Source organism: Peromyscus californicus, unplaced genomic scaffold (assembly GCF_007827085.1).
Source record: "Peromyscus californicus insignis strain IS unplaced genomic scaffold, ASM782708v3 Scaffold_24__1_contigs__length_46423439, whole genome shotgun sequence".
Taxonomy (NCBI): Eukaryota; Metazoa; Chordata; class Mammalia; order Rodentia; family Cricetidae; genus Peromyscus; species Peromyscus californicus.
In genome coordinates this window covers 12,381,289-12,395,124 of record NW_026294535.1, presented here as the reverse complement: position 1 = coordinate 12,395,124, position 13,836 = coordinate 12,381,289, and the positions used below count along the sequence as shown (strand labels likewise).

Genomic DNA, 13,836 nt, shown 5'->3' with positions numbered 1-13,836 from the left:
GTTAGAAGAATTAACTTGAATTGAGCTTTTTATTTCATGAGCCAAATAGTCAACATGCATGGCCTTTAATAAGTTAAGGATCTTAGCATCACTAATTACTTGAGCTGCACGATGGTGGTACACACCTTTAATCCCAGCACTCGGAGGCACAGGCCTGGTCTACAAAGCAGGTTCCAGGACAGCCAAAGACAGAGGAAAAACCCCATCTCAAGGCCCCCTCCCCCAACATGAGGTTCTTTTATAAAGCCAGGGGGTGTTGTTTTTTGAATGTAAGAACACAATATTTAGCTTGTTTGGGATGGGCCCAATTAGTGAACTGCTTAGACTCTTATATGTGGTTTGCTAGAAATGTTGCATCGTAGTTTCAAAATTGTTACTTGCCCAGATTAAGCCTTAATTTGTGTATGTCTTAGTACAATGATGCTGTATTGCCTCTGGGATGCTATGTAGTTTTAAATTTTGCTTGAAGAAGAGAAACTAGACTTATGGACCTGGATCACATTCTACCCTAAGCAGCTGCTCTATCTACATTCTAGCTGTAAGTGAATGTTGATTTTCTAGTTTTTAGCTGTGTGAGCTGCATGTTTACAGTGCTGTTGTTCACGTTGCTACTATTGAATATGATGTCTATTTCCTACACATACTGTGAAGGATGCTGCCCAGCAGCCTCCTCCTGTGGTTCTGTGTTTATGGTCACGTCATCTTAGTAGTTTGAGCCATATCTTAAGCCCAGGATTTTCAAAACTGACCCCTAAGGAAGAGCTGTAGGGTCTTCTAAGATCTTTTTTTTAGCACAGTCTCCTTTGTACGGTCCAAACTTACCTCAGAAAGCTGTTGGAAGCATCACTCTGTCCCCAAAATGGCTGGAAGGAATATGACCTTAGAGAGCAGTGCTTCTCAACCTTCCTAGTGCTGCGACCCTTTAATACAGCTCCTCATGTTGTGGTGACCCCCAACCATACAATTATTCTGTTGCTACTTCATAACTATCATTTTGCTACTGTTATCAATCATAATGTAAATAATCTGTTTTCAGGTGGTTTTAGGCAACCCACAGATTGAGAACTGCTGCTATAAAGGAAAGCCGGCACACAGGAAAACATGTTTGCTTACTAGCTGTTTAGTGATGTATCTCTTATTGGCAACAAGTCTTAGTTTGCTGCTATCAGTAGTGCCTTTAGTAAATTATTTACAACCTAAACTATTGGTTTTTTGTTGGAACAACTTAGAATGTAGGTATTAAGATCTGAAGTGTTTATTTAATAAGAAATCTTAAGTTTCTGTTCATCATTTGGGTTTTGTTTTTCAAGACCTTTTTCTTTCTCCTCCTCCCCCCCCCCCCCCCCCCCAAGATTAATTTTAGATTCAGGACAAAATCTAGTGGGTAAGTACTACAACTCTCCCGGGTGCCATCCCCAACACATGCTAAAGCCTAGGTCACCCTTGTTCCAAATATTTTTACTTTGTAGGTGACCGTTACAAACAGTATAGCTTCACATTTTGTACCCCTAAAAATTAGGTACTGAAGTGTGTTGAGCAATCCTCCTTTAATCCCAGCACTCAGGCAGAGGCAGGTGGAGCTCTGTAAATTCAAGGCAAACCTGGTCTACAGAGCTAGTTCCAAGACAGCCAGGGCTACACAGAGAAACTCTATCTCAAAAAAACAAAAAAACAACAACAAAAAAAAAAACACACCCACAAAAGAAAAAAAACAATCCTCAAAATTAAAGGCTAGACTCGGTACCTTTACCACATGAATCTTTAATGAGGTATATTTAACCGTTTAGGCGACAGTTTGCATAGGTGTTGGTAAATGAACATTTCCAGGCCTAGCCATTTACTGCTCCAGCTGTATTTTTGGAACAAGTGATTTGTCTGCAAGGGCTGTCCTCCCAGGGCTAACGGGGAGCTTGAGCGCTTACACACTGTCTGCAGGTTGGTGGAGCACCCCTTTCTCTAAGAGAAGCTAGCAGCACCAGGGCTTGCTTTATAACACAGCAAAAGAAATCTGCTTTCAATAAAATTCAAGTTTCGATAGTGTTTTTAAAGAGGTAACCCTGGCCCTAAGAGGTTCCCAGGAGTCTTATAATCTTAGCAAGAATAAACGATTCAGGCTTAGGTTACTTAGGGAAAAAGTGAGGTCCTAAGTCCTGGGTGTAACAACCCAGTTGCTGATCTTGAACAGTTCTCTTCTGCCCTGTGCATTTCTCCCCCTCTTTAAGACTTTACTCCTTTGAACTAAAAATCTCAAGCATTTAAGAGATCTAATGTAATTTAACATAAAATCAACTCATTCTCAAGATAAACTACATTTGTATATCATAATATGTTGGTTTGCTAAATTCAGATTTTTGCGACTGCTTTATTAGAACTGTTTTTTTCATTGCCCATAGTTCCAAAGTTCATTTAAGTACACCATTTGTAAATCTGCCATTTTCATTAAGAGTTCATGCTCTATAAAGAACAGTATGGAAACAGTAAATTGTGAGTGAAATACCAGTAACCACATTAAATCTATTCTGAGCCTTGTGCTTCTGCACGGAGCCTCAGGAGGAACCGTGAGCAGGTAGGTGATACTTGGGTATTTATTTCACTTCCAATCTCTGTTTACCTTCAAGGGGCAGAAGTGGAGTCATATACCAATGGCTTTCCTATTTTAGTACGTCTCTGCAGAACATATCCTTCCCATGTATTTAGAATCTGTATAGAAAATAGCTACAAAAGTTAAATAAGTAACAATATATATAGAATGATGCCACCTGAATTTCTTTAGTAGATTGCACAAATTCATGATTTGAGGCAATTAAGACATCAAAATGTAAGAGGTAATAATAGCCTGAGGTAAACACTGAAAGTATAAAACTCAAATAATTGAAAAATGTTTAGTTGGCCTACAGTTGATATACATATAGTTTGTGTAAAAAAAAAAAAAACCAAACAAAACCTTTGTAGTTAAATACAAAATGTCTAAACGTAGCATGCACTGATCATAATTGAAAAATAAAAACAATGAAGCTCTGCATCATAAGTCAGCCCGTTTAAAAAGTATATATACACAAATAACAAGAGCCCACTGTGGATCAGCTAAGGACTTCATTAGAAGAGGCATCGTTTTCTTCACTGGGATGCTGGCTATTGGACAAGAGCTCGGGAGGCAGGAGTTTAGAATGTCCATTCTCAATAACTCGCTGAGTATAAAATAAGATATAAGCTTGGGCCTTTCGTACTTCATCCATAGTGCACATGCTTAGCTTGGAATCATTGCAGTGTACCCAGAACCCTAGAGTGAAGCAAAGAAATTGGATGTTTGTAAAAGAATTTCAAAAGTTTCTACGACAAAAGCCTGTTTAACTGGAAATGGAGCTTCCTGAAGGAAAGGTAATGGCTGGTGCATTTTCTTTGCAATGGGAAAGTGTTACTCTAGAATTCTTGTAGATTCTTTTTATTAGTTGGGAGTTAGAGAATCTGACGAGTGTATTTGACATCCTCTATCCCCAATGGAAATACTAGGTAATTCATGCTTCAGGCACTTACTAAAGTACAGTATACTCCTAGTAGCTTAACAGAGTCCTCTGCAGAATAGCTGGGCTTTTTGCTGTCTGCACTGCTAGGGGGTGTGCATGCACGTGTGTTCATTTTTCACAAGTAAAAGATGAAGCCTCAGTCCAGTCACCTCTGCTAGGACTCGGCCACTCCAGGAGGGACACAGAGAACACAAGTGAGAAGATTTTGTATGTTAAAGTTGAATGTCTACGTGAACCCATGAACATGGGAAGTATGACTTTCAGAAAAACTGGCCAGTGCTGGGCCCGGCGGCGCAAGCCTTTAATCCCAGCACTTGGGAGGTAGAGGCCAGGGGTATCTCTGAGTTTGAGGCCAGCCTGCTCTACAGATTGAGTACCAGGACAGCTAGGTCTACAGAGAAACCCTGTCTCAAAACCAAAAAATAAAAGATTCCTCATCACTCAGGAGGTGGGGCAGGCACATCTTTTGAATGCAAGGCCAGCTTGGTATTCATAGCAAATTCCAGAATAGCCAGAGTTACACAGAGTTTGTCTCAAAGTATTCCAAACCTGTAGAATATTTTCTGTGCCCCTGCCCCCAATAATCCAGCAGCACTGACTGCAGAAAGCCTGTCTAGAAAGAAGGCAAGTGGTCGGGTGACTTAGAAATTGCTAAGAACCTAAGCACAAGTTTCCAAGTCTAACCCAAGATAGTTTTTCTTGGCTATACCTCCTTCAGAATTGTAGCAGTAGGCAGTGTAGTGTCCTGAGCCAAATCCTTTCCCATGGTGGATTACTACAGCAGATAAATTATAGATAAAGCATTCTGGTCTGAGCGCTTTCAGGGTCTCCCTGCAGCAAAAGGGCTCCATGTTTAAGGTTTCCTCAAAGACAACATGAACACCAATCTTCTCTCGGTTATTACGTCCTGACCATCTGGGAACAAACCAAAGTGAAACAGTCAGGGGGAGAAAGCTCTTGCCATGTATCAGGTCTAGACAGCTTTAACAGTGGATCCTGGAGACCATGGAATACGAAGATTCTATAGGACGTGCCCCTTTGGATACTGAGTTGGCTGTACAGGGATTTAGGCTTACTTTGCAAAAAAAAAAGTCCAGTCAAGATTGCTTCATTAGTTTATGAATGCATACGTCTAGTGCTGGGAATCACGCCGGGGCCTTGGACTTGCTAGGCAAGCATTAAACCACTGCTGTATTCTCAGCCTTTCTGTCAGTCTTGCTGCCGTATGGTTTGGGTTTGGTTTTGTTGTTCCAGACAGGATCTCATGTAGTCAGAAGTGACCTTGAACTCCCGAATGTGTTGCTACCTCCTAAGTGGGGTTATAGGCTTAAAATAACTGTCTTTAATACAGAAATAAAACTTAGAAAACTATAGCCCTGTGAGTTTAAATTATGTCTATGATATGAAGGGACATCTCAAGTGGAGGTATAGTTAATCTAATCTGTCTTTGATGGGTAGGTATGAGGAAAGAAGAGGAAAGAAAAACACGGATATATTTTAAGTCCTAAGAACTCTGAGTCAGGGGGTGTCAAGTGACAAATAACATTACTCCATAATACTACTTTTTCAGTGTGTCCCATTACTGGATCTAAGCACAGAAAGCAGCATTTTATCACTGACATACTATTGGTTGGTACAAAAGGGAAAAATCACAATAAAGATTAGTTCTTTCAAGAGACTAATCTGATGTCAGGCAATGATGGCACCCACCTTTAATCCCAGCACTTGGGAGCAGAGGCAGGCAGAGCTCTGAGTTCAAGGCCAGCCTGCTATAGAGCAAGTTCCAGGACAGCTGGGGCTACACAGAGAAACCCTGCCTCAAGAGAAAAGGAGAAACTAATCAGGTGTGGGGTACTGTGGTGACAAAATGCATTATTGAAAGTACTAAAACACAAAGTTCAGACAGTAAGTAGCAGGTAGAAAGGTAAGAGGAATACAGACTGGTTTTAGAAAGAAAAAGAGTAGTGTAAAATGGGGCAGAAGTAAAGGTGAGCCACGCAAATTCTGCTCTCTGCTGGACCAGAAAGTCATATTCCACTGTGTGTGATGCTTAGTTGTCGTCCTCACATTTCCTCATACAGACCTCCCTTGGGATCTCCGAAGTGGTGAGGAGTCTTTTGTATACTCTTCGGTAGCCATGGAGACTGCGGAGGATGTTGAGACTTTCAGTGGAAGAAAAGGGAGGACGGCTGAAAGTTGCTGATTACTACTGCTGGCCATCAGTACCTTAAATAATGTCTATATAATGGAGCTTCCACGTTGCTTAAGACAAACATTCCTGGAGTGGTATGTCTGGGAAAGGTATATGTGCTGGCTAGTTTACTTCAATGACAAGCTATAGTCATCTGAGTGTAGAGACCTCAACTGAGAAGTTGCCTCCATAAAATCAGGCTACAGGCAAGCCTGTGGAGCATCGTAATTAGTCGTTGATGTGGGAGGGCCCAGCCCATTGTGGGTAAGGCCATCCCTGGGTAGGTGGTCCTGAGGTATATAAGAAAGCAGGCTGAGCAAGACATGAGCAAGCCAGTAAGCAGCACTCCTCCATGGCCTCTGCATCAGCGCCTGCCTCCAGGCTCCTGCCCTGTGTGAATTCCTGTACTGCTTTCCTTTGGTCATGAGCAGCCATGTGAAAATGTAAGCCCTTTCCTCCCCAAGTTGCTTTTGGTCATGGTATTTCATCACAGCAATATTAACCCTAACAAAGACAGTATAGATTCACCGTTCCCTTTACAAATGCCCCTTCCATCCTCATCCATATCTAAAGATGCCCTTTGTGGTAACTGAGAAACTCAAATGTATGCCTGAGATCCACTAGCAGAGTACCCTTACCTTAGGTTCCTTACACTGAGCTTATGGGACCCCAACTGATAATTCAGTTCTTTTTATTGATGTATTTTTGTTGGATATCTTTTTTTTTTCCTGTTAATGGTGTCTTTCTATATATGTGGCTACTTAGTAATTCATCCAGTGCATCATAATTACTTTGTATTTGCACTGCCCATATAGAAAATGATTTTAAGAGCTGACAAGATGGCTCAGTGTAGGTATGAATGCCTACTGCCAAATCTGATGGCTTAAGTTCAGTCCCCACATAAGAGAGAACAGTCTCACACAAGTTGTCCGTGGACCTCCACACGTACACTACAACATATGCCCACCCCAGCACCCAAAAAACAAAATGTTTAAAAAATTTTAAAAATCATAATTTAGCTTGTAATTTGGCTTATTCTCATTGCCTTTTAAATACAAGTATGATACTGGCATTTTTACAGGATCTTTATAAAGTGTGTGACTTCAACTAACACATATTTCTGGGTCCCACTGTTTTTTAATAAATACAGCAGGTATGGTGGCATTTAATAACAGAGCTGGGGCGTGGGGAATCTCTAAGTTTGAGGCTATCCTGGTCTATGCAGCATCTGCCAGGCTACACAGTGAGACCTTGCCTTTAAAAAGAGGAGGGTATGCTCTTCTATTTATTTATTTTTATTTCATGGGAATTGGTGTTTCGCTTGCATGTATGCCTGTGTGAGGGTATCAGATCCCCTGGAATTGGGGTTACAGACTGTGAGCTGCCATGTGGGTGCTGGGAATTGAACCTGTGTCCTCTGGAAGAGCCGCCAGTGCTCTTAACCGCTGAACCATCTCTCAGTCTCCATTGCTCATACTATTAAATCACCTTGCTTTCATTCCTCATTATTTTATGCACAATTGCAGGGCTCATATTATTCTCTAAGACCTTTATTGTATGCTCTACTCTTTCCTCCATACCTTTCTTTGGCTCAAGTGATTCTCCTGAATATACCTTCACTTATATACTTGATACTTTCGGGCACACTGTATGAAGCACATTCTGGGCCTTGAGATACAGGGTTAAAGGGGCATCTGTATGAAGCACAATACTAGGCCTTGAGATAAGGGCTTAAAAAGGGTCAGGGGACATGACTGAGCTGCCAAGAGCAGCTGTGGGGGGAAAGACCAGTTGTCCCGGGTGGCGCTGAAGAAGGACAAGAGGATATGGAATGGGGTGGGAGGGGAAGGGGCGGGGGCGGGGTGAGTCACTGAAGCTGCAGAGGGTGGGCACCCTGATAGATGAAGGGCAGACAGGAGGACCACTCCAAGAAGCGGGTGTCCAGCTGCGTGCACATGCCAACATTCCTCTGCCTGGAGAGAAGCACAGAGGAATGCAGTGCCTGGCTCAGAAAGAGAGGGCAGCCATGGTAGTGAAGCCCCTCCAAGCCAGCAGGGCCGGTGCCACAGTCTAAAGGATCCGGAGGACTCTGAAGAGGACCGCTAAAGTCCCCTCTACCACGGGATTCTCAATGGCAGCACAACTTGGTGGCAGCTTCCAGGAGCCAGTTTCACTGTCTGGTAATGGCCTCCTGCCGCCTCAGGAGGAAAACCCCTTTCCAGCAGTCCGCTCCGGTTTTTAAGGCGGGTGGTGGTCATTACTGAGCCTCTGTTCACTTGGTAGGGGAGAAACAGGTTGCTCGGTTTTAGGCAGCGATTTACCATGTGTTGGGGGCTGGTTAACAGTAGATAATTTTACTCCTGTAATGCTGTACTTGAATTTAAGAAATTATTATTTGGGGGAGGGGGGGTTTTGAGGCAGGGTCTCACTATGTAGCCCTGGCTGTCCTGGAACTCACTCTGTAGACTAGGCTGGCCTTGAACTCACAGAGATCTGCCTATCTCTGCCTCCCGAGTGCTGGGATCAAAGGTGTTGTACCACTACACTTGGCTTTTTTAAGGTTTTAAACAACATCTTATTTTGGGTGTCCATTTTGGGAGATGTTACAGTGTGTGAGTAAAGGTCAGAGGACAACTTGTGGGCCTCAGTTTTCTCCACCATGGGCAGGGTCCAGTGGATTCAACTTGGGTCAAACGTGGTGGCAGGTGTTTTGACCCTCCTCAGTAGCCCCCCAAACTGCTACATCTTTATCAATATATTCTAAGCAACTGGGTAAAGTACACACATTGTAAGTTTTTTTTTAAGTATATCTGAATATTAAACAATAAATATATTAAATTCACATGGAGCAAGTCACTGCTGAGATATGTGATATACCCTATAAGCTGGGTACTAAGGAGAAGGATACTTAATTTGAGGCCAACCTGGGGTATATTACACAGGAAGTTCCAGGCTACCCTGGCTCTGTCTCAGAAAAACAGTAATAAAGCCAGGTGATAGTGGCGTGGGCCTTTAATCCCAGCACCTGGGTGACAGAGGCCAGCCTGGGCTACAGAGTTCCAGGACAGTTAGGGCTGCTACACAGAGAAACTGTCTCAAAAAAAAACTAAAAAAGTAACAACTCAGTTATTGAACATGGATGATGTCTGCTGTTCAAAGCTAAAGACAGTAACTACATTTTTTGAAGGATGTCATCCGTGAGCCAAGTATGTAGTGGTCACATTTAATCCGTCGTATGTACACATTCAGTTCTGAAGCCTCCTAAACAGAAGGGATGGCCAGACACCCGTGGAACTGGCATCACCGACCTGAACCGTTTGAGGTGCAGTCTCAGAACCTGAGGTAGGTGGCAGATCATCAGCTGTTTCTGGGCTTCTGTGAGTACAACTGGTTTCGACGAAAACTTTCTACGCTTTGCTAAAATACAAAAAAACAAAACAAAACAAAACGCAGTTTCACAAATACAAGGAAAACGTGAGTAAACTCTTTCAAGAACTCATCCACTCTGTTACAGCCATAGCACTGTGCTAGAGATGAGCATGGGCTGTGACCCCGAGTGGTGCTTGATTTAAAACAAGAACCATCTGATGAGTAAGTCAGGTTGGACATGAAGGTAAGCATGGACTTGATAATAATCCTGGAAGGGGCTAGAGAGATGGCTCAGCAGGGCTTGCTTTACAGTGACTCCGGACTGAGTTCCCAGGACCCACATGGAGACTCACAGCTGCCCGCAACCGCAGTTCCAGGGAGTGCCACACCCTCCTCTGCGCATGTGCTACACCTACATACATACAGGCAAAACATGCATGCACATAAAAATAGTACACTGCTATACATTTAAAAGTAGATTTGACTGTGCCAACTAACAGGAGAAAGTTAAAGCGTTCCCCTACACACACGTTAATATATATTTTCCAAACTTAAAAAAAAAAATGTCAGTTCGTTTAGCTTTAGCTAGTCAAGTCCCCAGGCACATGGGTGTGTACTGCCCAGAGCACTCCTTCATGCACCCTAGTCCTGGTGGTGTAGCCGAGGGCTTCCCAACTCAGTGCCACGCTCTTTTAACAAGTACAGCTCAGGACTCTCGTCCCTTCTGCCTCTCTACCCAGGGACTGTGGCCTGGACTCGGCTAGGCCATCCTCTCCAGAGCTTTGCTTGCTGGTGAGCAGCTGTCCCTGGGCTTGGAGGACAGCTTAGACCATGCCAAGGGCAACAGTGTCCTCAGGTCTGCTCTGGGCCGGTTCCACTGGCTGCTAGAAGCTTTTCCTCGAGGTACGCAGCTGCTAAATGCCGTCTCTACTTTGGGACTGTACGTGGATGGCTGCAGGGTAGCCGGCCTTTGGCTTGTAAACATGCTTGTAAACTTTTACCTTCATGCACTAAAGCAGCTTTCCCAGGCCTGCACTTGTTAGCTTCCATACATACACCATTTAGTACAAGACCGCATTCTACATTTATGATATTGTCTATCCCAAAATTCCGTGAGGAGGATATTTGGGACATTTTACTTTTAAATTCATCATACCAAATCTTACAAAGGCCCATTTCTCTCTCAACTCTTACAACTCTTAGGCCATGTTATAACAGAGTTCACAGTACGACAGCACTCAGAACAAACTGTGACTTTAAATGTTTCTAGAAAATAATCAATGTGACATCTCTTCAGCCCTGGAAAGTGTTTCTTTCCTAGGAAGTTAACATCAGCCTGGGAACGTGGCTACAGTGTGAAGACACCTGCCTGGTATCCAGATCCCCAGCACTGTTGGGGAAAAAAAAGGATCTCAAGCTCTAGCATCATTTTTTGACACATGGAAATCATATTTTTAAAATGTATTGCTGAGCCGGGCACTAATGGTGCACGCCTTTAATCCCAGGCAGAGGCAGGCAGATCTCTGTGAGTTCGAGGCTAGCCTGGTCTACAGAGCTAGTCCAGGACAGGCTCCAAAGCTACAGAGAAACCCTGTCTCGAAGAACAAAACAAACAAAAAAAACAAAAAACAAAAAAAAAAAACCGCACAAATTAAATAAATAATAAAAATAAAATAGTTGTTATTCTATGTGTATGGGGCATACAGAGTAAAAATGCCTGTATGGCTTAGATGTAATATTGTAAAACATCTGTAGCGAACTTCTGCCCTCCAGGGTTCTCCCATTGTGCTGTAAGCCTGTATTTAAGACCTCTTCCCTCCTTCAATAAACAGCATTCGGCATTTAAAAAAAAAATGCCTGTATGTCTGTACACCACATTACATGCCAGAGGAGGCAAGAGGGCATCAAGATCCCTTGAGATTGGAGTTACAGAAAAGTTTGAGCTGCCATTGGGTGCTGGGAATCGAATCCTGGCCCTCTGAATGCCAGTGATATTAACCATTATCCATCTCTCCAGCACTGCAAGAAGAATTTTAATGCCATCAACAATGGCCATTGTAAAGTAGAAATGTCTGATTTCTTTAGTGGAACTGCAGAATTAGTTTTCATAGCTCCTATTTAAGGACTTCCAGCTTCCTCTTTCTCCACTACTAATCCTAAAAAAGCACAGAAAGGCTGTCTATACTCACAGTTACAATGCTCACACATGTAGATTTTCCCTTCTAACACTTCCGTTTCTGTAAATTTGCCCAGCATATCCGTAACTAGACATGGCTGGGAGGCAGCATCTTTCCCATTGCATTGGTATCTCTCTGGAAACTCCAGGGACAAGTCCCAGAACGGTTCTACAGTGTTTGATTTGTTGTCGCATGCAAGACACGTCACCTGCAAAGAAAAATATTGTTCCGATTTACACTCTTTCTGCCTGTGAACCATTAGAATGATGAATAGCAAGTTTTATAATCTGTCAGGACAGTTAAATATCTTCTTGAAGAAAAAAAAAAGTTGTAATTATCAGTGCTGATGAAATGAGGCACTTGCTGCTAAGACTGATGAACTGAATTGGATTCTCAGGACACAAAAGGTGGAGAGAGAGAATATAGTTCTAAGTTATCCTCTGTCGTCCAAACACCACACACACACACACACACACACACACACACACACACACACACACAGAGAGAGAGAGAGAGAGAGAGGGGGGGGGGGGGAGAGAGCGCTGTCGTATTAGACTGTCCTTAAACTCATTACAAATGATAGGCTTCAATTACTGGCCCATCAATAATCACGGCAGGATGTGGTGGCACACCCTTAATCCCAGCAATGACTCTCTAAAGCTTGAGGTCACCCAGGTCTCTATAGTGAATTCCAGGCCAGCTAATACTACATGTCGAGACCCTGTCTCAAAAAAGCAAACAGCCTGGGGGGTGGGGGATGTCTCACGCCTTTAATCCTAGCACTCAGAAGGCAGAGGCACGCAGATATCTTGAGTTCGAGGCCAGCCTGGTCTACAGAACAAGTTCCAGAACAGCCAGGGCTACATACAGAGAAACCCTGTCTCAAAAAACAAAAATAAAAAAAATCTCCAACATTAGTCAAATCTAGGATTTAGGGGAAAAATATAAAAGACCCACTTAACAAGCATTATATATGTATATGTACATATATAATATAGTTACATGCATTTAATGTAGCTATGTCATTAGACTTGAGGTTTATCACCTTCTCCTTCCTGGTCTTTCATTTGTTTGTTTGAGAGGGGCAGTGACTCACTCTCTAGCCCAGGCTAGCCTGGAGCTCTCTGTGAAGTCTAGGCTGGCCTAGATTAGGTCCTCAGCACATGAGAAAACAAAACCCAATCAAAATATAAAAAACAAGAAGCAGTTGGGAAAACAGTTCAATCTCATGAAGATCTGAGTTCCACACCCAGAACTCCCCGCTCCCCAATGCACACGCCTGCAAAAACAGGAGTCTGACAACGAGAGGCAATTAGTGATCGGGATACTTAATGCTACCAACCCAGCACAGAAACAGTTAAGACTTTGGGAGCTGAATGTAGACAACATGAGAGACAGCGGAGTGACTCCTACAAACTACCTTTTCTAGCACAGACGACAAAGTAAGGGGCTGGAGAGATGGCTCAGAGGTTAAGAGCACTGGCTGCTCTTCCAGAGGTCCCAGTTCAATTCCCAGCACCCACATGGTACCTCACAACCATCTATAAAGGGATCCAATGCCGTCTTCTGGTGTGCGGGTGTACAGACAACAAAATAAGGCAGCCCGGCTACAGACTTTAGACATCACAAACCAACACAAAGAACCCACTAGAGGGAAGTCTCAGCATGAAAGTCAGGTTTTGAGAGGTTCTCGAAGTTCCCTAGAAGTCTATTACATGTTTAAAGGAAAGAGATGTAGTGGCTCAGTGGTAGGGTATAAGGCCCAAAAGAGAAGCAAAATATTTATATAACAAACTTGATTAATTTCAAGATCCACTTATTTTAAAAGAAAAAAAAAAGAACTTAGCTATTCTTACACTATACTGGAAATCTAAAAGGAAATAACTTACTGAAAATTAAAATACCAGCATTTACCTAAACGACTACCTCTCTTTAAAATCCCGTGTCCTTGTGTTGTGGGTGTGTGCACAGGATGGTGCTCTTGGAGGCCAAAGGCACTGACTGGATCCTCCGGGGCCGGAGTTGCAGGCAGTTGTGAGTTGCCTGACCTGGGTACTGGGAACTGAACTTGGGTCCTCTGCAAGAGGACATGTCCTTAACCACTGAGCAATCTGCCCAGCCCTAAGCTACTCCCTTTAGATAAAGCAATTCTAGGACTGTGTAACATGGGAAACAGGAAAAATACTGATTTATCATGATATAATGAAAAATTGGAAATAGTCCCAAATCTGCAACAGAGGGGTGGTTAAATAAGTTATGGTATAAATAAGCAGACAGAAAAATGTTTTGAAAAGAACAATCAAAAAATGTTTTTATGATTTATTTTTTTAAGAGGCTGAAGATAGATGGCTTAGTGGTTAAGAGCATTTGGCGCTCTTCTAGAGATCCTGAGTTCAATTCCCAGCAACCACAGGTTGGCTCACAACGGTCTCTAACTATACTTCCGTGGGATCTGATGCCTTTTTCTGGTGTGTGTACATGCAGACAAAACACCCATATACATAAAACACATAAGTAAATTGTTAAAAATGAAAAAAAAAGGGATTTATTTTAAGAATGTGCGTGTATGTAGGTG

The 13,836-nt window shown here is 42.8% G+C and overlaps 1 protein-coding gene across 3 annotated transcripts in view; it reads right to left on the bottom strand.

The window, feature by feature from the left end:
* Positions 1-1,741: 1,741 nt before the first annotated feature.
* The window catches only part of Usp44 (ubiquitin specific peptidase 44), a 28,677-nt gene continuing 16,582 nt past the window's right edge, over positions 1,742-13,836 (bottom strand). For 2 of the 3 annotated variants that reach the window (XM_052753134.1, XM_052753135.1), the window contains exons 3-6: positions 11,274-11,469; positions 9,024-9,132; positions 4,234-4,439; positions 1,742-3,280 (exon numbers count right to left, since the gene is read on the bottom strand). In XM_052753134.1, the coding sequence (XP_052609094.1) occupies positions 3,081-3,280; positions 4,234-4,439; positions 9,024-9,132; positions 11,274-11,469 (711 nt within the window). In that variant the 3' untranslated portion in view covers positions 1,742-3,080. The remainder of the gene's footprint in view (positions 3,281-4,233; positions 4,440-9,023; positions 9,133-11,273; positions 11,470-13,836) is intronic. The other variant, XM_052753136.1, reaches the window with a different exon arrangement.